The sequence below is a fragment of the Trachypithecus francoisi genome, unplaced genomic scaffold (assembly GCF_009764315.1).
Source record: "Trachypithecus francoisi isolate TF-2019V2 unplaced genomic scaffold, Tfra_2.0 Lachesis_group6, whole genome shotgun sequence".
In the NCBI taxonomy this organism is placed as follows: Eukaryota; Metazoa; Chordata; class Mammalia; order Primates; family Cercopithecidae; genus Trachypithecus; species Trachypithecus francoisi.
In genome coordinates, this window is record NW_022681471.1 from 115,575,089 (window position 1) to 115,597,154 (window position 22,066).

General features: G+C 43.5%; 1 protein-coding gene across 1 annotated transcript in view; it reads left to right on the top strand.

Moving 5' to 3' along the window:
• SH3KBP1 (SH3 domain containing kinase binding protein 1) overlaps positions 1 to 22,066 on the top strand; it is a 274,242-nt gene that overhangs the window by 170,771 nt on the left and 81,405 nt on the right. Inside the window, 1 exon segment of the mRNA XM_033201026.1 lies at positions 21,677 to 21,784. Coding sequence (XP_033056917.1) covers positions 21,677 to 21,784 — 108 coding nt within the window.

Sequence of the window (22,066 nt, forward strand, 5' to 3'; positions counted from 1 at the left end):
ATAAGGTGATCAGTAAGATTTACCTCTGTTATCAAGAGGTTACCTCTAAGACATGGCTTTAGAGATTGTGTGTTTTAAGAGCCTAATCCAAAGATACCAGGGAACTAATGACCCCAGAAGTTAAGTAGCTTGCCAAAGGTCAGGAGTTTTAGGGAGAAAGCTGATCCTCTCATGGACTCCATATGTCAGTGGTATGGAGTATATAATGCTTTCTGGAATAGCAATCATTCCCTGTTTTGCAGATCATCCAAGAACTCATCCATCTTTTACCTATAAAGTATTCTCCCTGAAGTTATTCGGTATGTCTCTGTTGAACGTAGCAGGAGGAAATGAGGGGAGAATGCTTCCCTTGTTGTTTTTTCCTGCAAATGAGGCAGAAGTGGTTCTTTTCTGTCTCTTTCAGATTGCTTTCTGATACACAGTGCATTTCCTATTTTTAATCAGACCTGTAACCAAACAAGCGGAATAAGGAAGTTGTTAAATGGGTGTGAAGCACAATACGAATGCTATAATAATTATCACAGATAATTTGGTTTTAGAAATGCTGGGAAAGGACTAGAGCGATTTTTTCCCCCTTGATGATAAAGTGACCAGAGAATTAAATAACTGCTATTCTTTGTAGTTGGTTGGCGGGGGACTCACGAGCCTGTTTTTGTTTTGTCTTTGGAAGAGAGGGAGCCTCTTTTTAGTTGAAAACCTGGTATGTCAGTAATATTAATGAGGTTTGAGAAAAGAAACACATCTATTTCTGTTTTAACATATTATACTCCAGTCCTTCCATTTGAGTACATATCATAATTAGAACACATTCATCTTGATGATTTTGCTCCTAACCTCCCAGCCTGAGATCCAGTCTGGTAAAATGAATGTGATTTTTCTAACGACCTTAGTCAGAAGGGAGTATCTATCGGTCCCATCCACATGGTACAGATAAATGAACAGGTAGATGTGGCAGGCTGCTTTCAAGAGTGTCCTGAAGGTACGTCCCATTTCTCTGGTTTCATAGATTAACGTATCTGGAAGCAGTTTAGAAACTGAAGCAGTGCACTGCTATTAATATTATATCTACAAAACATGATATTGTCATCTCCGCTGTACACTTGGTCTCTTGACCTGACTTTCACACTGATCCGACTCCTCAGGCCTACAGTTTGCATATCACCATTTTGACACTTGGTCCTCCTAGTCCCACCCTGCTCCCACCCCCAAGCCTTTCTCCATCCCTGCCACTTCCTGCCCTGCAGAGCTGAGCACAGGCTTGAGTCGTTCTGCATCTGTCCAGGCCAGGTGAGCAAGGACCAGGCTTCCTCCATCTTCTTTTCTCTAGCACCAACCGTAGCACCTGGTCAGGAGGAGAGCCCTGGGTGGTGAAGGATGGAGGGATGTTTCCCCCCGCTCCAGCGTCCCCTACCTACTTCATCCCTAGCACCTCGGCCCCTTCTTTTTGTCATTCTTTAACAATGCTGTGCTCACTTACCCTTCTGCACCAATCAAAATCTTTAGTAACTTTCTTTTTCTTTGTTGTAAAATCCAGATAGATGATCCTAGCACTCCTTCACCTGGCCTGGCCTCAGTCTGTCTTGGTGGCCTTGTTCCATGTGACTGTTATGCAGGTACCCCCCGTATATGCCCCTCCTGCTCATGTGTCCTCACTAACTTGACTCAGACCATGTTCGTGATGCCCGAGATGACCTCTGCCTACCCACATCACTATTTTTTTTGTTTGTTTTGTTTTATTTTATTTTTGAGACAGCGTTTCACTCTGTTGCCCAGGCTGGAGTGCAACAGTGTGATCTCGGCTCACTGCAACTTCCACCTCCCAGGTTCATGCGATTCTCCCACCTCAGCCTCCTGGGTAGCTGGGATTACAGTTGTGTGCCTCCACGCCTGGCTACTTTTTGTATTTCTAGTAGAGACGGGGTTTTACCATGTTGCTCAGGCTGGTCTCGAACTCCTGACCTCAAGTGATCCACCTGCCTCAGCCTCCCAAAGTGCTAGGATTACAGGCGTGAGCCACTGCAGCCGGCCTAGCCACTGCACCCGGCTTCCAGTTTGCTGGGGGTTTTTTGATAGCTAATCACACAGCCAGTCTTAACTCATGCTGCTTGGGCCCATTTAGAGCTTGCTGCTTAAGAAAATCCTTTGTGCTCTATCATTTTGCTTCTATTATTTTTTTATACAACCTGCTGGGAAATCAGATCTCTTGCTATCCCGTGCTTGTGCGGATTTTTACTTTTATTTCCATAAAATGCCTGCCAGCCTTAACCTAGCATTCCAGTTTGCTGGAAGCGATGTGTTCAGATGACAAGTGCCATGTAGGCCACCAGCTCTCGTAACCAGGGTTTGAATCCCAGCTCCACTGTTCTTGGCTGTGTCTCTTTGGGCATGTTGCTTACCCCCTCTGAGCCTGAGTTTCCTCAGCCATAAAGCAAGGTCCATAAAGCTGACTTCACAGGCCTGCTGCGAGGATTTACTCTGGCAGGGAGGGGTCTGTCAGTGGCACCCATAATTCTAGGAATTGTCACTCAACCCTGGCTGCTCTTTCTTGGGCCTTGGAAATGGGAGTGGAAGGGCTCTTGTGTCTGAGCCCAGTTTGCTGCTGAGGCTGGAATGCCATGACGTTAAGTAGGTTAAAATGGTGAAAAATCCACCTAAATCGTTAAGTGTTCACAGTGGAGGAGATTTTAGCAAGAATTTGGAAAGAAAACATGTCATAAATATTTTGCTTGCTGAAAGTGGAAAGAATGGAGTTGGAGCCTGTAAACCCTGCTGACATTATAGAAAATTGTTACTCTTCCTCTAAGTTAGGAATCGCCCAGAAGTTCATTGAGATGATTGTATACTATTGCTATTACAAAATGAATGGTTTCACCATGATCTGTTTAATATGCATTCTGATACGCGTATTTATTGGGTGTAGGAGTTGAGGTGAAAGACCTGAATTGCTGTTCTCTAAATTCTGTGTTCGCCGTAGAGGTTCCTGATAGACCCCGAGTTCCTCTGACATTTACTTTGGTGTCAGTGAAGGTGGTTTCCCTTTGCCCTGCTTTTCTATGCTGTAGCGGGAGTCACAGAGCAGGCTTTGCCCTCATTTTTAGCCCTAGATTGTCAGTTCATGTGGCTTTCTAGAAAATGAGTCAGACACCTTTAGTGGGTGTGTATAAGCCCTCTGCGGTTCCTGAAATAATATGCAAAGACCCAAACTATTTCTGTGTGTCCCTGGAAACCAGGAGGAAATGTGGCAACCTGAATGGTTTGTTTTCTAGTTTATTATAAAGAATTTTTGTGAATTTGGGAACATTCCACTCGTGAAGAACACACCTGTGTTTAGCTTTTATTTCCAGTCACCAAAATAACTCCGCGTCTGTGTTCCTACCACCCCCATCCCTGCCTTCCTGATTTGTGCTCAGTGTGTTTGAAAAGGTTCCGAAGCTTCTGGGTCTCATTCCCAACTAGAGAAGCTTCCTGGAGAAGGGCTGAGGGCAGCTTGGCAGGAGCTACGCCAGGGCTCAGCTGCAAGGGTGAGATGGCCATTGGAAGATGTCCCATGCTGTGGCTGCTGCCGCCTGGGGCAGAATGAGCCCAGCTATGGAGAGGGGCCACGTTCCCACTCTTGGCCAAAGCCTCCGGGCCTCAGAGCTACAGCTGTTCCTCACAGCTCCTGCTAACCTAGGAGGGAAGGCTTCCCCTTTGTAATAAGGACCTTTAGGTGTTTCTTATCAAACAGGCTTCCTGGGTAGCTGTGTCTTTATCCTTAAATCATACCCAACCCCTGTGTCTTCATTGTTTTAAGCCTATTTGAGACATCCAGATCACGCTTAGAAAGCTAACATTATTGGTCAAAATCATGGAGTTGTAGAGATAGAGGGAAGGGGACAGAGGCAATATTAGCTAGCATTAATGTTCATGGAAGGAAGCTACACCCTAGAGAAAGAGGGGACCCAGGCTGGGCTCAGTGGCTCATGCCTGTAATCCTAGCACTTTGAGTGGCTGAGACGGGAGGATCACTTGAGCCTGGGAGTTCAAGACCAGCCTGGACAACATGGTGAAACCCCATCTTCACAAAAAAATACAAAAATTAGCCAGGTGTGGCATTGTGTTCCTGGAGTCCCAGCTACTCGGGAGGCTGAGGCGGGAGGGTTGCCTGAGCCCAGGAGGTTGAGGCTGCAGTGAACCATGATTGTGCCACTGCACTCAGGCCTGGGGTACAGAGTGAGACCCTGTCCCCCCAGCCACAATAAAGGGGAGACCCAGATATTAGCTAAGGACAGTTAGTGGCATCCCCAACACAGTAGTACAGTCATCTTTCCTTGGACCATGAGGATTATCCACTGAAGATTATTGACAGCGATTTTAATTTGCACCCTGTCCTCTTCCCCTCAAACATTCGTTCACTCATTCATTCATTCATACAGTCATTCATACATTGAAGAATATTTATGGTGTGCCAGGAGCTGTGCAAAATGCTGGGATACAGTGGTGAACCAAAAATTCAAACCAGATTTTGCTTCTTTGTAGGGACCCCAAGTATTTGGAGCTAGACATGCTGTGAGGGCACAGTTAGAACCGCTCCTTTCATCTCTACCTCAACATGTTTTCCTCCCTCCTGTCCCAGACAACAGTTGAACATTTAATTAACTTAATAATAGCTAGATCTTTCTCCAGGACCACAGCTTCCCAGCACAGGATTCTGGACCACTGGCAGCAAGAGCCCAGGACCATCATCACCATTCCCTTTTCCTCAGGAGTCTGCCCGAGCTCAGCATTTCCCCTCATCTTCATAGCAACCCTGGGAATTAGGTGGACCATGTGTGTTCTCTCCAATTACAAAGGAGGCAGAGGCCCAGGTGCTGAAGCAGCTTTCCCCCGAGGGACTCCCAGCAAGTCAGTGTCTGAGCCAGGTCAGAGGCGTCTGCTGACCTGGGCCAAGTGCTCTTGGAACTTGGGGCTGGACAAGGGTGGTAACTGTGGGTGGAGTTCGTTTTCCTGTGGGGCTGAGTCACTCCCGAGGTGACTCTTGTCTACTCATTGAGAGTCCTCATTGTTATTGGATATCCAGGGCAAGTGTCTGGAGTTTCCTTTCTAAGGTAATAACATTATCATTGTTACTTACCAGAAAAACAATATTACCATGCCATCACCCCATCCTTTGTTGCTGACGCTTGCATTTTGAAATCTATGTTTCCAATCTGTTAGGGTCAGGACATCACTGTGGTGGTTTCTGGATCATCCATGACTATATGAGTCCACTGTCACCTCTAAAGGAGTGAAATGATGGTCCATGCAGAGGGAATGATGAGTTCAGCTCAGGGTTGACATTGGTTCTTTTTGTGCCTGAGGCCCACCTCCCTAACTGCTTTCTTCCAGTTTCTTCCCATGCCCAGAGTATTTTGCCTTCCTCTTTTCTTCCCAGCCTGGCTGCCACTTAGCTTCCCACTTGCTGTCATGGAAAAAAAAAAAAAAAAAAGGCAAGCGGGAGTCCTGAGGTCCTTCCTAAGACATTCTGTGATCAACTCTGTTATTTTGTTTGTTCTGATGTTTATTTCCCCTTCCTGCCTCCCTCCCATTAATTCATTAATGAAATGAAACATGTATTCATGAGAAAAATGTTTTTAGAATTCCTTGCTTCCCACCCCACAGGGAAATAAGGTTTCCTTCACAAAGAAAAGTGGCCTTAGGAATCTCAAGCAAGATCCTTAGCTTGGTAGGAAGAAAGCCGATCAGCCAAATCGATTGCTGGCCCTGACCCTTTCTCTCTGAACTGCTGAAGCTTTTAGAGGAGCTCAAGTGGTAGGATTAAATGTGGTTCCAAGGGTGAGGAGTAAATTAGCAGGTGTCACCCTGAAGATGATGACATGCTGACAGACCCATTAGACGGACATGTTTTATGAGTGAATGAAGAAGTTAAGCATGGGTCTGGGATCATCTGGGTTTATAGACATTTGGAAAATGTCAGTGTTGAGCAATGAGTCATTTATGTCATAGAATGTATTTCTTGCAGCACGGCCTATCTTGTTAGACTGCTTATGTCCTTATTCTAGACAGAAGTCACAATGTATCCCCTCCTCAGAGCATTTGAAACCCAAAGGAATACAATTTGTTGCTGTTGCATCTTCCTTTTATAAGTAGCCAGGACACTGGGACCAGTGAGAAGAATCATTACCATCACACAGACATAGTTTTAAATTAGATGAGGATGGTAAACATAGGGCTTGGGGTGGGAGAAAATATCTTTTTAGTTTACCAGTAGACAGTTGATGAAATGCCACCCAACCTTTTCATGGCCATTATTATAGATTTTTCCTTTGTATCATGGACAGATAAGTTTGCGGCGGCTGATGTAATTCCCAGGTTCATGTGCCTACACAAATATATAAAACTGTCTAAAGAGATCCTGTGTTTGTTCAACGTAATTGTCATATCTCTGCAGAATGCTGTGCTTAAATGGCAGGACATCAGTAATCCCCCATCTTGGGACAGTTTTTTTTTTCCCCCTCTGCAACACACAGAAAAAAAATCTGTAGGTATCTTAAGGAATTAGAGAAACTCCCTTTTTCCTGTTTCTATCTCCACGCTTTCTATTTGTATTTACTCTGATAGCAGTGTTCTGAGACTTAAATGACATGTTGTGTCTAAAAGTGCTTTGGAAACATAAAGGTTAAATCATAGGGCTGGGTGTAGTGGCTCACACCTGTAATCCCAACACTTTGGGGAGGCTGAGGTAGAAGGATCGCTTGAGCCAAGGAGTTTGAGACCAGCTTGGGCAACATAGCGAGAGACTCTGTCTTTACACACACAATTTTTTTTTAAAGGTTAAATCATAGTTATTCCTATGATAAGTTATTAGAAGAAGATGAAAGACAAATGTCTGGTAACTGAATGTTCTTTCTTGGTATATTGAACTGTCCTGAAATTAAGGTCAGTACTTCCCCTGAAATTCCTTTTCATTATTTATTTTAGCTTTTCTTAGGATGAAAGTAATGTATTATAGTTGTGTAACTCCTGTCTTGTTCAGTATCTCAAAGCTCTTTGCATTCATATTTGCATTTTATTAAAATACACGGCTTCTGAGATGAAAGTGGCATGGGATACACTTTTGGTTTGTGTTTTGAGATGGAGTCTCACTCTGTCGCCTAGGCTGGAGTGCAATGGCGTGATCTTGGCTCACCGCAACGTCCGCCTCCCGGGTTCAAGTGATTCTCCTGCCTCAGCCTCCCGAGTAGCTGGGATTACAGGCAACTGCCATCATGCCTGGCTAATTTTTGTAGAGATGGGGTTTCACCATATTGGCCAGGCTGGTTTTGAACTCCTGACCTTGGGTGATCTGCCCACCTGGGCCTCCCAAAGTGCTGGGATTACAGGCATAAGCCACCCTGCCTGGCGGGGATACACTTTTAAGTAGTACTTTAAAATTGTATAAGTAACACTTACTCTTGGAAAAAAAAGAGAGAAACAGACAAATAAATACAAAGAAAAATCAAAATTACTGGTGACCTTACCACCTTCACATACCTCTTAATATTTTAACAATTTTTCTTTCAGACTTTTTCCATATGTGCACATAATTATAGTTTAAAATAAAAATAAGATCATATTATATACACTATTTTGTGATAACCCTCTTTGTCCAAAATACATCATGATTATCCTTGGCAGCATGGGTAAATGACTCCTTAGCATCCTGAATCCTAATGTATGGAGAGAGTACCAAAATCCTCTTTTTTTTTTTTTGAGACAAGTCTCACTCTATTACCCAAGCTTGAGTGCAGTGGCATGATCTCGGCTCCCTGCCACCTCCGCCTCCTGGTTTCAAGTGATTCTTGTGCCTCAGCCTCCTGATTAGCTGGACTACAGGCCTGCACCACCACACCCAGCTAATTTTTGTATTTTTAGTAGAGATGGGGTTTCGCCATGTTGGCCAGGCTGGTCTCGAACTCCTGACCTCAAGTGATCCATCCGCCTTGGCCTCCCAAAGTGCTGGGATTACAGGCATGAGCCACTGGGCCTGGCCCTTGACAATCCTCTTTTATGCTTAGTTTGTTTCCAGTTTTAATTTGTGTTAGACCATGTTGCATATAGTCATCACCCTGTTCAACAGTCTTTGTGCACATTTCTGCCACTTCCTCCTAGCTGGGATACCTTGGCAGGTTACTCATCTCTGTGTGCATCAGTTTTCACATCTGTGAAATGAGAGTAATAATAGTACCTACATCCTGGTGTTGTGAAGATTAAATGAGATAAAGTAGGTAAAGTACTTAGAAAGCCTGGGTCCTAATAGCTGCTACATAAATGTTAGCAGTTACTATTTCCTGATGATAAATTGCTCAATGTAACACTGTATTGGTGCATTTTGAGGGCATATTGAGGATACATCCTGAGAGATTGTGCCAATTTAGTCTCCTCACAGGAGTGCATGCAAATATATTTCCCTATTCTTGTCATCCCTGGATATTATCATTCTTTTAATCTCTGCTAATGTGATTTGGGCTCTAATTCTGCATTTTAAAAAATGATTACCAAGCTTGAACATTTTATGCATCATTTCCAATTGATTTTTATAAAAATACCTTATATTCATGACATTAACCTGTCATCTTCATATTACAAATATTTTTTCTTAGTTTATGACTCATGGAGATCTTTAAGAAAAAAGTCATTAAAATAAATGCCTTTTAGACTTAAAATTTTCTCATTTTATAGTTAACTGTATAGTGCAGTAAAATTTGTCCTTTTAAGAATAATTTTGATTAAGGCTTTTATATTTTATTTCTAGTTGGAAATGGTAGCCAGCTATTAAATGCATTCTTTTTCTGCCTTCCTCAGGGCTTTCAGTGTTTCTATTTAAAGCTTCTGTCTTTACAGTATTTTTTTTATAGTGGCATTGAGAGATTCCCTGAGGTTCTGCATGGATACGTATAAGGATCCTCATATCCTAGACCAGGGTTTGGCAAACTTCTGTAAAGGGCCAGGGAGTAAATATTTCAGGCTTTGTGGGTTGTGCAGTCTTTGTCACAGTTACTCAACTCGGCCATTTAAAAGCAAAAGCAGCCATAGAGGTAAATGAATGGGTGTAGCAGAGTTCCAATGAAACTTTATTTATGGACACTTACATTTGAATGTCATATAATTTTCATATTTCTTGAAATATTCTTCTTCTTTTGATTTTTTTTTTTTTTTTTGAGACGGAGTCTCACTCTGTCGCCCAGGCTGGAGTGCAGTGGCCGGATCTCAGCTCACTGCAAGCTCCGCCTCCCGGGTTCCCGCCATTCTCCTGCCTCAGCCTCCCGAGTAGCTGGGACTACAGGCGCCCGCCACCACGCCCGGCTAGTTTTTGTATTTTTTTTAGTAGAGACGGGGTTCACCGTATTAGCCAGGATGGTCTCGATCTCCTGACCTCGTGATCCGCCCGTCTCGGCCTCCCAAAGTGCTGGGATTACAGGCTTGAGCCACTGCGCCCGGCCGAAATATTCTTCTTCTTTTGATTTTTAAAAAACATTCAAAAATGTAAAAACTATTCTTAGTTTGTAGACCATAGAGAAATAGGTGCCAGGTAGATTTGGCCCGTGGGCTGCAGTTTGTTGGCCCTTGAATAGAATATCTGGAAGTAGACTCATAAAAAAATCCAGTCAATTAATTTTCAACAAAGATACAAAGACAATTAAGAGAGGATAATCTTTTCAAGAAATGGTATTGGCAAATTGGGCACCCATAGCAAAAAAAAAAAAAAAACCAACCCAACCTGAACCTATTATACAAAAATTAACTCAAAATGGACCATAGATCTACATGTAAAAGATAAAACATCAAAAGTTATTTATTAAACACAGGAGAAAAGAGTTGTTAGACATGATACCAAAAACACAGTCCATAAAAGAAAAAAGTTGCCAAATGGAACTTCAGCAAATTAAAAACTTGCTCTGCAAAGACACTCTTGAGAGAATGTTATTGGCTAGTCTATTTTTCCTACAAGGCCATCTAACCCCAGTGTTCAGTAAGTAATTGCCTGCTACGTAATTGCGTGGATTGAAGGACCTTGGTTTCATTCTGAGTCTTTCTGGGAATACCTCTTGTAATACATGGATCACATTGGGCCTTTTCCTGCCCCGTGCCCTTTCTCCCCCATGGTGGCAAACAGACAGAGCCATACTCCACTGGTCTGCTCTGGACTCAACTGAGCAGCCCGAGGGCCTGGATTTGACTTGGGAATTGTATTTTTTACTCACTGCACAGGCCTAGAAGCTAAATCAGCTAAGTATAGATTAAAAGGCACCAAACAAGTTTTCAGGCTAAGAAATATGTTTTCCTAGTAGAAGAATTTCTTTTTTTTTTTTTTTTTTGAGACGGAGTCTTGCTCTGCCGCCCAGGCTGGAGTGCAGTGGCCGGCTCTCAGCTCACTGCAAGCTCCGCCTCCCGGTTCACGCCATTCTCCTGTCTCAGCCTCCGAGTAGCTGGGACTACAGGCGCCCGCCTCGTCGCCCGGCTAGTTTTTGTATTTTTTTTAGTAGAGACGGGGTTCACCGTATTAGCCAGGATGGTCTCGATCTCCTGACCTCGTGATCCGCCCGTCTCGGCCTCCCAAAGTGCTGGGATTACAGGCTTGAGCCACTGCGCCCGGCCGAAATATTCTTCTTCTTTTGATTTTTAAAAAACATTCAAAAATGTAAAAACTATTCTTAGTTTGTAGACCATAGAGAAATAGGTGCCAGGCTAGATTTGGCCCGTGGGCTGCAGTTTGTTGGCCCTTGAAATAGAATATCTGGAAGTAGACTCATAAAAAAATCCAGTCAATTAATTTTCAACAAAGATACAAAGACAATTAAGAGAGGATAATCTTTTCAAGAAATGGTATTGGCAAATTGGGCACCCATAGGCAAAAAAAAAAAAAAAACCAACCCAACCTGAACCTATTATACAAAAATTAACTCAAAATGGACCATAGATCTACATGTAAAAGATAAAACATCAAAAGTTATTTATTAAACACAGGAGAAAAGAGTTGTTAGACATGATACCAAAAACACAGTCCATAAAAGAAAAAAGTTGCCAAATGGAACTTCAGCAAAATTAAAAACTTGCTCTGCAAAGACACTCTTGAGAGAATGTTATTGGCTAGTCTATTTTTCCTACAAGGCCATCTAAACCCCAGTGTTCAGTAAGTAATTGCCTGCTACGTAATTGCGTGGATTTGAAGGACCTTGGTTTCATTCTGAGTCTTTCTGGGAATACCTCTTGTAATACATGGATCACATTGGAGCCTTTTCCTGCCCCGTGCCCTTTCTCCCCCATGGTGGCAAACAGACAGAGCCATACTCCACTGGTCTGCTCGGACTCAACTGAGCAGCCAGGGCCTGGATTTGACTTGGGAATTGTATTTTTTACTCACTGCACAGGCCTAGAAGCTAAATCAGCTAAGTATAGATTAAAAGGCACCAAACAAGTTTTCAGGCTAAGAAATATGTTTTCCTAGTAGAAGAATTTCTTTTTTTTTTTTTTTTTTGAGACGGAGTCTTGCTCTGCCGCCCAGGCTGGAGTGCAGTGGCCGGCTCTCAGCTCACTGCAAGCTCCGCCTCCCGGTTCACGCCATTCTCCTGTCTCAGCCTCCCGAGTAGCTGGGACTACAGGCGCCCGCCTCGTCGCCCGGCTAGTTTTTTGTATTTTTTAGTAGAGACGGGTTTCGCCGTATTAGCCAGGATGGTCTCGATCTCCTGACCTCGTGATCCGCCGTCTCGGCCTCCCAAAGTGCTGGGATTACAGGCTTGAGCCACCGCGCCTGGCCAGAAGAATTTCTTAAAAGAAGTGTGGATTTGTCTGGTGAAGAATGGAAGTAGAAGATAGGAATTTAGAAATTTACTAATAGTTGCTGCAGCTGGCTTCAGTGTTCTTGACCTTCAAAATGATCATGGCTATGCCCTTCACCTCCTGTTCCTTCCCAGTCCTTATCTGTGGAGGGAAGACCACTCTTCTCATTTTTTAAAGCTTTCTTTGTATCTCTTAGAAGTGGTGCAGGAGCTAAAAAATCTCTTAAACATAATAATAAAAAATGATTTATGAACGCCACTGTCTACCAGTGAAGCAAAATGATTTTCTCTCATATCTACCATCCTTTAATGAAAGAAAAGCATATATTTAGATGCAGAGTCAGTGCAGTTCTCTAAACCATAAATGAAGGTAAAAACTCAGCTATAGGATGCAGATCCTGGAGGAGTAGGCTGTACATTCAGCAATGTGCTATGGATGAGCTGAAGGTGCTATTAGAAACAGCTTTTAAGATTTCAGATTAAGTGGTCATCTCAATGTAAATGACCTAGCAAGGTCCCTAGCAACTCTCTCACAAAATGAGAAGTTTCTATGAAATGTTGTTATATAAGTTTTACATTCTCGATTATATTTATTTATTTATTTTTAATTTATCTATTATTATTTTTTTTTTTTTTAGATGAAGTCTCACTCTGTCGCCCAGGCTAGAGTACAGTGGCACCATCTCGGTTCACTGCAACTTCTGCCTCCTGGGTTCATGTGATTCTTGTGCCTCAGCTTTTCAAGTAGCTGGGATTACAGGCATGTGCCACCACACCCGGCTAATTTTTATATTTTTAGTGGAGATGGAGTTTCACTATGTTGGCCAGGCTAGTCTCAAACTCCTGAGCTCAAGTGATCCGCCTACCTGGGCCTCCCAAAGTGTTGGGATTTCAGGTGTGAGCCACTGCACCCAACCACATACTTGATTATATTTAAATGAACAGGAAAAAAATTTGAAAGTACTACCTTAATAATTTGTATTTGTGTATGACTTGTTCACATGCCCTTATATAGTTAACATCTCTTGGAATAACTTAAAGCCATCTTACGAGGACATTGGGAAGGTCCTGTCTATATAAGGATCTCCTTTTCACATGATTACTGTGTTTTTTTGTTTTTTAGATTTGTTTTGTTTTGTTGTTGTTGTTGTTTTGAGACAGAGTCTGGCTCTGTTGCCCAGGCTGGAGTGCAGTGGCACGATCTCGGCTCACTGCAACTTCTGCCTCCTGGGTTCAAGCAATTCTCCTGCCTCAGCCTCCCGAGTAGCTGGAATTACAGGTACCCGCCACCACGTCCAGCTAATTTTTGTATTTTTAGTAGAGATGGGGTTTTGCCATGTTGGCCAGGCTGGTCTCAAACTCCTGACCTCAGGTGATCTGCCCTCCTTGGCCTCCCAAAGTGCTGGGATTACAGGCATGAGCCACTGCTCCTGCCCGATTTTTTTCTTTTTGTTTTTTAAGACAGGGTCTCACTCTTGTCGCCCAGGCTGGAGTGTGGTGGTGTGATCACAGCTCACTGCAGCCTTGACCTTCTAGGCTCAGGTGATCCTCCCACCTCAGCCTCCCAAGTATGTGGGACTACAGGCATACCACCACATCTGGCTAATTTTTTGTAGAAATGGGGTTTTGCTATGTTGTCCAGGTTGGTCTCAAACTCCTAGACTCAAGTGATCTGCCCACCTCAGCCTCCCAAAGTGCTGGGATTACAGGCGTGAGCCACTGCGCCTAGCCGATTACTGACCCTTGAAGTGGATTTATGGGAATAGAAGTTCCTTCATTCCACAATTAGGAAAAAAGGCTAAGGCATAAACCTTTTTTAGAAGACTTAAGTTTGCATATGTTGCAAAGGAAATTATGAAATCAATAAATAATTCTGATATATTTTTTGTGTACAAACTATATACCCATGTTCTACAACTCTAGGAAGTACCAAATATGAATGGTCACCCTGGAGTTGGGCCAACATGGCAGTATCGGTTGGTGCTGTTCTCTGAAGAGGCTCCAGATAGAAAAATTTTTTCTTTTTCTTTTTTTTTGAAACGGAGTCTCGCTCTATCGCCCAGGCTGGAGTACAGTGGCACAATCTCGGCTCACTGCAAACTCCATCTCCTGGGTTCAGGCGATTCTCCTACCTCAGGCTCCTGAGTAGCTGGGATTACATGTGTGGGCCACCACGCCCAGCTAATTTTTGTATTTTTAGTAGAGACGGGGTTTCACCATGTTGGTCAGGCTGGTCCTGAACTCCTGACCTCGTGATCCACCCGCCTTGACCTCCCAAAGTGCTTGACTTTCAGACGTGAGCCACGGCGCCCGGCCCTAGAAACGTCTTTTTCTAAGAGGAAAACAGACTATGCACACAGAGGCCTTTAGGGCCTCTGCCCTTGGTTGTCTTCTATGAAAATCCCCACGGGCTTCCTGATCCCTGCCTTTGTGATATTGAATACCTGTGGAAGTCCTGTTCTCTTACTGGGGACTGATATTTGATTAAGGTTTTTTTTTTTTTTCCATTTCTTAATGACATCTGAACTCAAAAGTTACTTCTGTAGCATTTCCTAATCTATGTGCTATGAGGGTAGGGGAGTGATTTCTTCAGCTCTCCTGGGTGGATGGGAAGGGCCTTAGGTGGCTGGATCACCCCTCTGGGCTGATGGTCTTCAACAAACTTTGGCCTCCAGCAGTATGTCATTTGTGTGTGTGCCATTATCCGAAAAAAGCTAGGTGGCACTAACTTACTGCATGTATTTATCTTCTATATAAAGATGTTCAACAGTGGCTCTACTTTACCTTAGGGAATACTTCACCTTCCTTGTTAGAGAAAGGAACATATGACTGGCAAAGGAAACTCCAGGATAATTAAAAACCCTTGTATGTATCTTCATTTCACACATTCTTTCTCTAGGACTTCTTTGGGAATTAGACCTTGAAATAGCTCAGACTTTTAAAGATAGAGCTGAAAGTTCTATTATATCTAGAATGAAAAAGTCCAGTCTAATTAAAGAAACAATCTTTTTGAGGGAGTATACAACTTGGGGTTGCAGCTACGATGGAGTAAAGGGTAATTAGACTTTTCTTCCTGCCATAGACAACTCTAACATTGGCCAAAATATGAAGTGGTTGTTTTTAGGCATTGGACAATACATATCACAAGGATGTGATCCTGGAGACAAGGGAAGCATAAAAGTGAGTTTTATATCAACCCTGGCTTTTTACCTAGAGGCACTTTCTAAATTGCAGCACAGGGCAGTGGAGCCCAAACAAAGAGCAGCAAACTCATTTATTGGATAGAGGAAACAAGTTGTAATTCAGGACTGCTGGGGTGGCTCAAATTTTCAGGGCAGGGAACTGCAAAAGGAGCTACACAAGGAAAGAGTGTCAGAAATGTATAGATCTAGATGCTTTGGCCAAATACTAAGCCTGGCATCAGTAGGGCAAGACTCCACTAGGCCTGGCAGAAAATAAGAACTTGGAGGGGCTGTGAGCTGAGTGGATATCCCACCAGTAATGGGAGATGTTAGAGTTCTAGCTAAGCAGAGTAGAAAAACACGAGGTGCTGAACACTTCTGGCATCCAGTTGAGAACCCAGAAAAGCTGGCCACAGGAACAGCACTACCCTAGACCCATTGTAACAAAGCCTAAAAACAAAGCCTAGACCCATTGTAACAAAGCCTAAAAACTTGACCAGTCAAGCTGACCTGCAAGTAACTTGCCTACCATAGCAGAACTCAACACTCTTGCAGGGAAGACAACAAAATCCAGTTTTCAACAACATAGCATGCACAGTCACTGAGATAATATAATCACAAATGACTAGATCTATGAAGAAGCAGGAAATATGAGGTGGCTTGGAGAAGACATTCTGAGTACTGTTTTCAGTCATTGATACCTGCTTCAGTTAATATTGGCATGCCCAAGAGGAAATGTGTTTACTGTTTTTTGTGTGTTATCCACCCAATTTTTTGTTACTAGTTATACATTATGTAAAACGAAAAAAGCAAAAGTTAGTATAGCAAAGCCTGTAAGTTGTTGCCTGCTAATTTTTGTAAGTAGTTCAACTCTGGGTCATGACTTCATTGTATTACAAAAGAGTGAGTGACTGCCAGTCAGGCGTTGTGGCTCACACCTGTAATCTCAGCACTTTGGAGGGCTGAGGTGGGCAGATCACTTGAGTTTAGGAATTTGCGACTAGCCTGGGCAACATGGTAAGACCACATCTCTACAAAAAATTTAAAAATTAGCCATGCATGGTGGAGTGTGCCTGTAGTCTTGGCTACTCGAGAGACTGAGTGGAAGGATTGCTTGAGCTCGAGAGGTTAAGGCTGCAGTGAGCCATGATCGTGCCACTGCACTCCAGCCTGGGCAACACAGTGAGGCCCTGTCTCAAAAAAAAAAAAAAAGAGTGATTGACTGCCTAAGCCTCAGCTATCCTGTGATGTTGGCATTTGGAATGTAGTGTTTTCTTGAGTGAGCTTATGTCTAAACAGCAGCTTTCTGGAGGCTTCATCTACATGCTGCTCCTTTTCTCATTTCTACCTCCCACCTCATTCAGAGTTCATCCCTCACCTGCCTACAATGCCCTTTCTCATTCGTATTAGAGTCTAAAACTCCATGAAGGTGACTGTCGTCTGAGTTATGCCTGGGGTCCTGGTGTAATTTATTAATGGCACCCCGGATTTGGAAACAAATTATAGTACTTGGGCCACATTACCTCTCTCCTCAGTGGTCAGCTATTGCCTCACCGTCCTGCCTTCACTCAACTCCTACCGTCTTCCTTGGGGACATCCACTTCCACCCTGATGGCAGTCAGGTCTCACAAGTGGTTGATCACCTGCCCCTCCTTTCTGCCCCTGTCACTCAGTGGGTGCTGTCTTGCCTCACGCCTCATATCACTGTTCAGTAGATGTTGGAGGGGCGGACTTTGTTCCAAGCTCTAATTCCTGTATATTCTCTTCCATGAGCACAACTTGCCTCTCTCCCTCTTCTCTTCCTTTACGCTCAGCAAGTCTGCCCTTGACCTTTCTCATTACCTCAGTTCTTGCCCTTGTTCTCTGCTTCCAGGCTGCCCAGCTTGTCTTGGTCCCACTTGTTTGTAAATTCAGCCTAGCACTTCTGCCAGTGTTTCTGTGCCATTCTGATTCACTGTGTCTGCCTCTCCCACTGGACTCTGAGCTTGGGAGCCCCATAAGGACATGATGGTTTTCTTTTCTCCCCTGGATTCCTCTCCTATCCTGCACATTTAGGAGTCTAGCCCAGCCATTGGCACTTTTTTTAAAATTCCCAGGTGATTCTAAATGTGCAGCCAGGTTTGAGAGCCATTTTAGGTTCTCAATAAATAAATTGAGGCCAGGTGCTGTGGCTCACGCCTGTAATTCCAGCACTTTGGGAGGCGGAGGTGGGCCGATCACCTGAGTTCTGGAGTTCAAGACCAGCCTGGCCAACATGATGAAACCTCGTCTCTACTAAAAATACAAAAAAATTAGCCAGGCGTGGTAGCAGGCACCTGTAATCCCAGCTAGTTGGGGAGGCTGATGCAGGAGAATCGCTTGAACCTGGGAGACAGAGGTTGCAGTGAGCTGAGATCATGTCATTGCACTCCAGCCTGGGCAACAGAGGCAGACTCTGTCTCAAACAAACAATCAAATAAATAGAATTTGCTGCTATTTTATACTTCTGAAACATAGCCCTCATACAAGTCTCTCCATCTCTGCCATCAAAAGGTTAGTTCTTTTGTCTGGTTTGTTGAAGAGGAACTTATTTTCACTTCTCATTTTGCTGTCAAAATTATTCGTATTTCCCTTAAATTAGCTTGTATTGCTGGGGGAAAAAAAATGCCTTGCTTCTCTGTAAATCTCTATCCCACTCCAGGCATCCTGACCCTGTGCCTACTTTCTGTCCTATAGCAGACTCCTTTTTTTGGCATTTTTTCTTGTTTTTTTGTTTGTTTGTTTGTTTTTGGTTTTTGTTGTTGTTTTGTTTTGTTTTTGTTTTTTTTGCTTCTGCTAGTAGCACTAAATTACACTGGCAGTTTTCTCTTTTGACTGTGCTTATCTCATCCATGGGCCTTGTGTTTATTCTTGTACCAATCAGAACAATTAGACATATTGTGTTCTCCCTTCATGCTTTCCTTCTCTTCTTTGAATTATGCAATGAGTAGCATTGTTAGTGTTTTCCTTAAGAAGCAGAATATAGATGGGTCATCCAAGCCAGTCATCACCAAGGGGAAATATGAGACATATAATGTCATTATATACCGTTTTCTCCCGTAGAAGTGTATGGGTTCTAAATTTATTCTGGGCCGGGCTCGGTGGCTCACGCCTATAATCCCAGCACTTTGGGAGGCCAAGGTGGCAAATCACCTGAGGCCAGGAGTTCAAGACCAGCCTGGCCAACATGGTGAAACCCTGTCTCTACTAAAAATATAAAAATTAGCCGGATGTGGCAGTACATGCCTGTAATCCCAGCTACTTGGGAGGCTGAGGCAGGAGAATTGCTTGAACCAGGGAAGCAGAGGTTGCGGTGAGTCGAGATCACGCCACTGCGCTCTGGCCTGGGCGACAGAGTGAGACTCCATCTCAAAACAAACAAACAAACAAACAAACAACAAACAAACCAAAAAAAACCCAACAACAACAACAAAAAAGTTATTCTGGATGGGCTTTTCCTTATTAACATTTTCTGTATTGTTTTTCTCACATGTGAAGCAAAAAAGGTTCTTGGGTTATTATTTGCGTAAGACTAAGATGAAGCATGGATTTACACTGTTTAGAAAGTTTGAGGCCAGGTGTGGTAGCTCACATCTGTAATACCAGCACTTTGGGAGGCCGAGGCAGATGGATCCCTTGAGCCCAGGAGTTCAAGACCAGCCTGGGCAACATGGTAAAACCCCATCTCTACTAAAAATATGGAAAATTAGCCAGGCATGGTGGCATGTGCCTGTAGTCCCAGCTACTCAGGAGGCTGAGGTGGGAGGATCGCTTGAATCCCAAGAAGTCAAGCAGTGAGCCGAGATCATGCCACTGCACTGCAGCCTAGACAATGAGAGTGTGACTCTGTCTCCCCACAAAAAAAAAAAAAAAAAAGATAGTTTTTTTGAATGCTTTTTGTGGGCATAGTTCTGTATCAGATGACCTGAAATGAATGTGAAAGGAAGACCGGTCCTCACCTAAGCAAACCATTCACACATGAAAGGATTTCAGATTATTGCAAAAACTGTTAATGGTTCTCCTCTTTTGGTACTAGAGCACTTATTTGATACCTGTTACCCAAAGGACCTTGCATAATATTGTATGTCTGTCTTTCCCATACGTCTCTAAGCTTCCTGGGGTTAGAGATCATGTTCTCTGCATCTGTATGTTTAAGGTTTGATGCTCACAGAGCTTAAATATATTTTGCATTTAATAAGTGTTTGTTGAGTATCATTAAGTGCAAATTAACACTGTACTGAGCATTAGAGAAAAGAAAAAGCATTCATCATAGTCAGTTTCTTAAAGGTGAGTTTCAAGTTGAGTTTTGAAGAAACCTAATTCCAAGAATTAGGGTCAAAGAAATTCTACTCCCAGCTCCCTTCGTAAGTTTTTCTGGTATCATTGATGATGTTTGTAACATCCTAGGGTCAGAAGAACCTCAGGAGCCACCAAATCCTGCCACCACTCCTGTTCATAAGTCCCTTCTTTGAAGACTGATGCTAGTTTTCAGGGGGTGATGTGACATGGGCAGGACCAGACTATCTACTTAGATTTCTCACTGTCATTTTTCCAGAAAGATAAGCATCCTTTCATGTTGAAAGACTTTTGGACCCTTGTTTTGTTCTGGGTAAATCTGAACTTGATGCTTCAAGGGTCTTTGTTTTTTTGTTGTTGGTTGGGGCTAGAATTTATAGTCTGTAACTAAGGACTGATTTCCAAAATCTGCACTCTCTTCTAAGGGGTCAGCTTATCTTTGTAACATACCACTGGGACAGTGGAAGGTGGTGATGAGTTACTTCCCACCTGAGGTGGGCCTTATGCTAACTTATAGAGAATCCCTATGAGTTTAGGCAGATAGAGGCCATCCTGTTCTATAGTACTTCAAGTATTGGACTGCAGGAGATTGCAGAACTCTCAGGGCTAGAAAGAGTCTGCATTGATTCTACAAATACTTATTATATGAAGCATTGTGTACATAGCTGGGGGTATAATGGTGAAAAATCAGATGTGTTCCCTCACCTTGCTGGAATGTATGATCTAACAAGGTACAAATGAGCCATACAAGCCATGGCTCTCCCAGGGCCCTACAGCAAGGCCTTGAACCAGCCACACATCTGGTGCTTGAGCCCTTTTCTAATCCCACTGGTGTCGTGGAGACCATGGGCTCTCCATGGGCCCTGAACATGATCTCCTCTCTTTCTCTATCACCTTCTTGCTTTCCTTCTGTGTTACCAGCGGGGTTTTTTGTTTGTATTTTGGAAAGCCTTTGCTCATTTTGGGCTTCAGCTTGAAGTTGTTGATCACAACTTGGGAGTCTGCTATAGGACAAAAAGCAGGTGCAGGGTCAGGATGCCTGAAGTGGGATGGAGATTTACTGATTACAGGGATTTTATTCAAGGAATTTCATATTTGACAGTGGTGTGTATATTATACATATACTAGGCAGGAAGCATTGCCCAAGTGAGGAGGTTTACAGTAGGCTGGGTGAGTCCTAGATCCGGTGGTGGAAGTAGAATTGGACTCAGAGGACAAATGTGAGACATATGATAAAACTCCAGCAAATGGGACTTCCAACCAGTTGGAAATGGGAAAAACTAGAAGTGGTTTTGTGGCATGAGGTTGTGTGCCCAGGAGAACCACAAGGCCATTAGGCTCATGAAAAAGGCCAGGCTCTTGCCATTTTTGCTCATTGTCCTTTCTCTAGCACCTAGCTCAGTGTCCAGCAGAAAGTAGATGCTTGATAAATGTTTGATGAATGAATGAACAAAATAGAGATTATCCAAAGGGAAGCAAGTTCACTCTGGAAGAATGAAAAGCATTATTCATTCATTTCAGATGCCAACATTGTGTCCTGTAAGGTGGAGGAAGTGATTTTCATGATGGCAACTGTGCGCCATCAACATCCAAAGGCGAAGGTGAAGGAGAGCAGTGCATTAATGAGCTTGTGTAAAGTATGATTTTTCTTCTGGTTGGCTGACTGTCACAAAGCCTTTTTTTAATTTTGACAAGCTTTGTGACAGACTAATCACAGAGGACATTTGTGCATGTGATATTTTCTAAGCCATATTTGCAGTTAATGAAATACTTTTATTTCAGTAAAATTAAAATGAAGAAAACACATATTCTCCCATCCTTAAAAAAGAAAGGCTGGGCGCAGTAGCCCATGCCTATAATCTCAGCACTTTGGGAGGCCGAGGTGGGCGGATCACCTGAGGTCAGGAGTTCAGGACTAGCCTGGCCAACATGGTGAAACCCTGTCTCTACCAAAAAATACAAAAATTAGCCAGGCATTGTGACACGCGCCTGGAATCCCAGCTGCTGAGAGGCTGAGATGGAGGAATCGCTTGAACCCGGGAAGCGGAGGTTGCAGGGAGCCGAGACTGCACCACTGCACTCCAGCCTGGGCGACAGAGTGAGACCCTGTCTCAAAACAAAAAAAGAAAGAAAGAAAAAAGAAGACCTTATTGATTCAGTGCATCTAAAAGCAGCACTGGGTTTTGAGTTCCGGCCGGCAATGCTAAGAGGACTTAAGCTTTTGTTTTCCCCTCTGACTTTGGAGTTTGTGCTGACTGGGTAACCATTGTCTCATTAACACGGACCTCCAGGAAAGGGCCTCTGTTCTCTTGAAAAGGGGTGTTAGACCCCTCTGGAGGCTGCTTTCCCCCATCTCTCACTCTGTGTTCTCCTGTTTTCTAGGACTGCATCGACGTAGGCTGGTGGGAAGGAGAGCTGAACGGCAGACGAGGCGTGTTCCCAGATAACTTTGTGAAGTTACTTCCACCGGACTTTGAAAAGGAAGGGAATGTAAGTCTCCCTGGCTTTGATTTCAGCGGAGTTGTGGCTCCCATGTTGGACTTGGGATGGGGGAAATTTGGTGTAATGTTGAAGAGCACTGACATTTGAACATTCAACAGGCCCAGATTCTGAGCCCTCGGCTGCCATATACTCTGTAACAAGTTTCATCATAGGATGCATCTGTTAGCTGGCAACAGTGATCTCTACTCTGGGGTTGTTGCATACGTAAACAAAATAGTGCGTGTAAAGCACTCGGTGCAGCACTGGCACATTCAGCACCCAAATAAACTG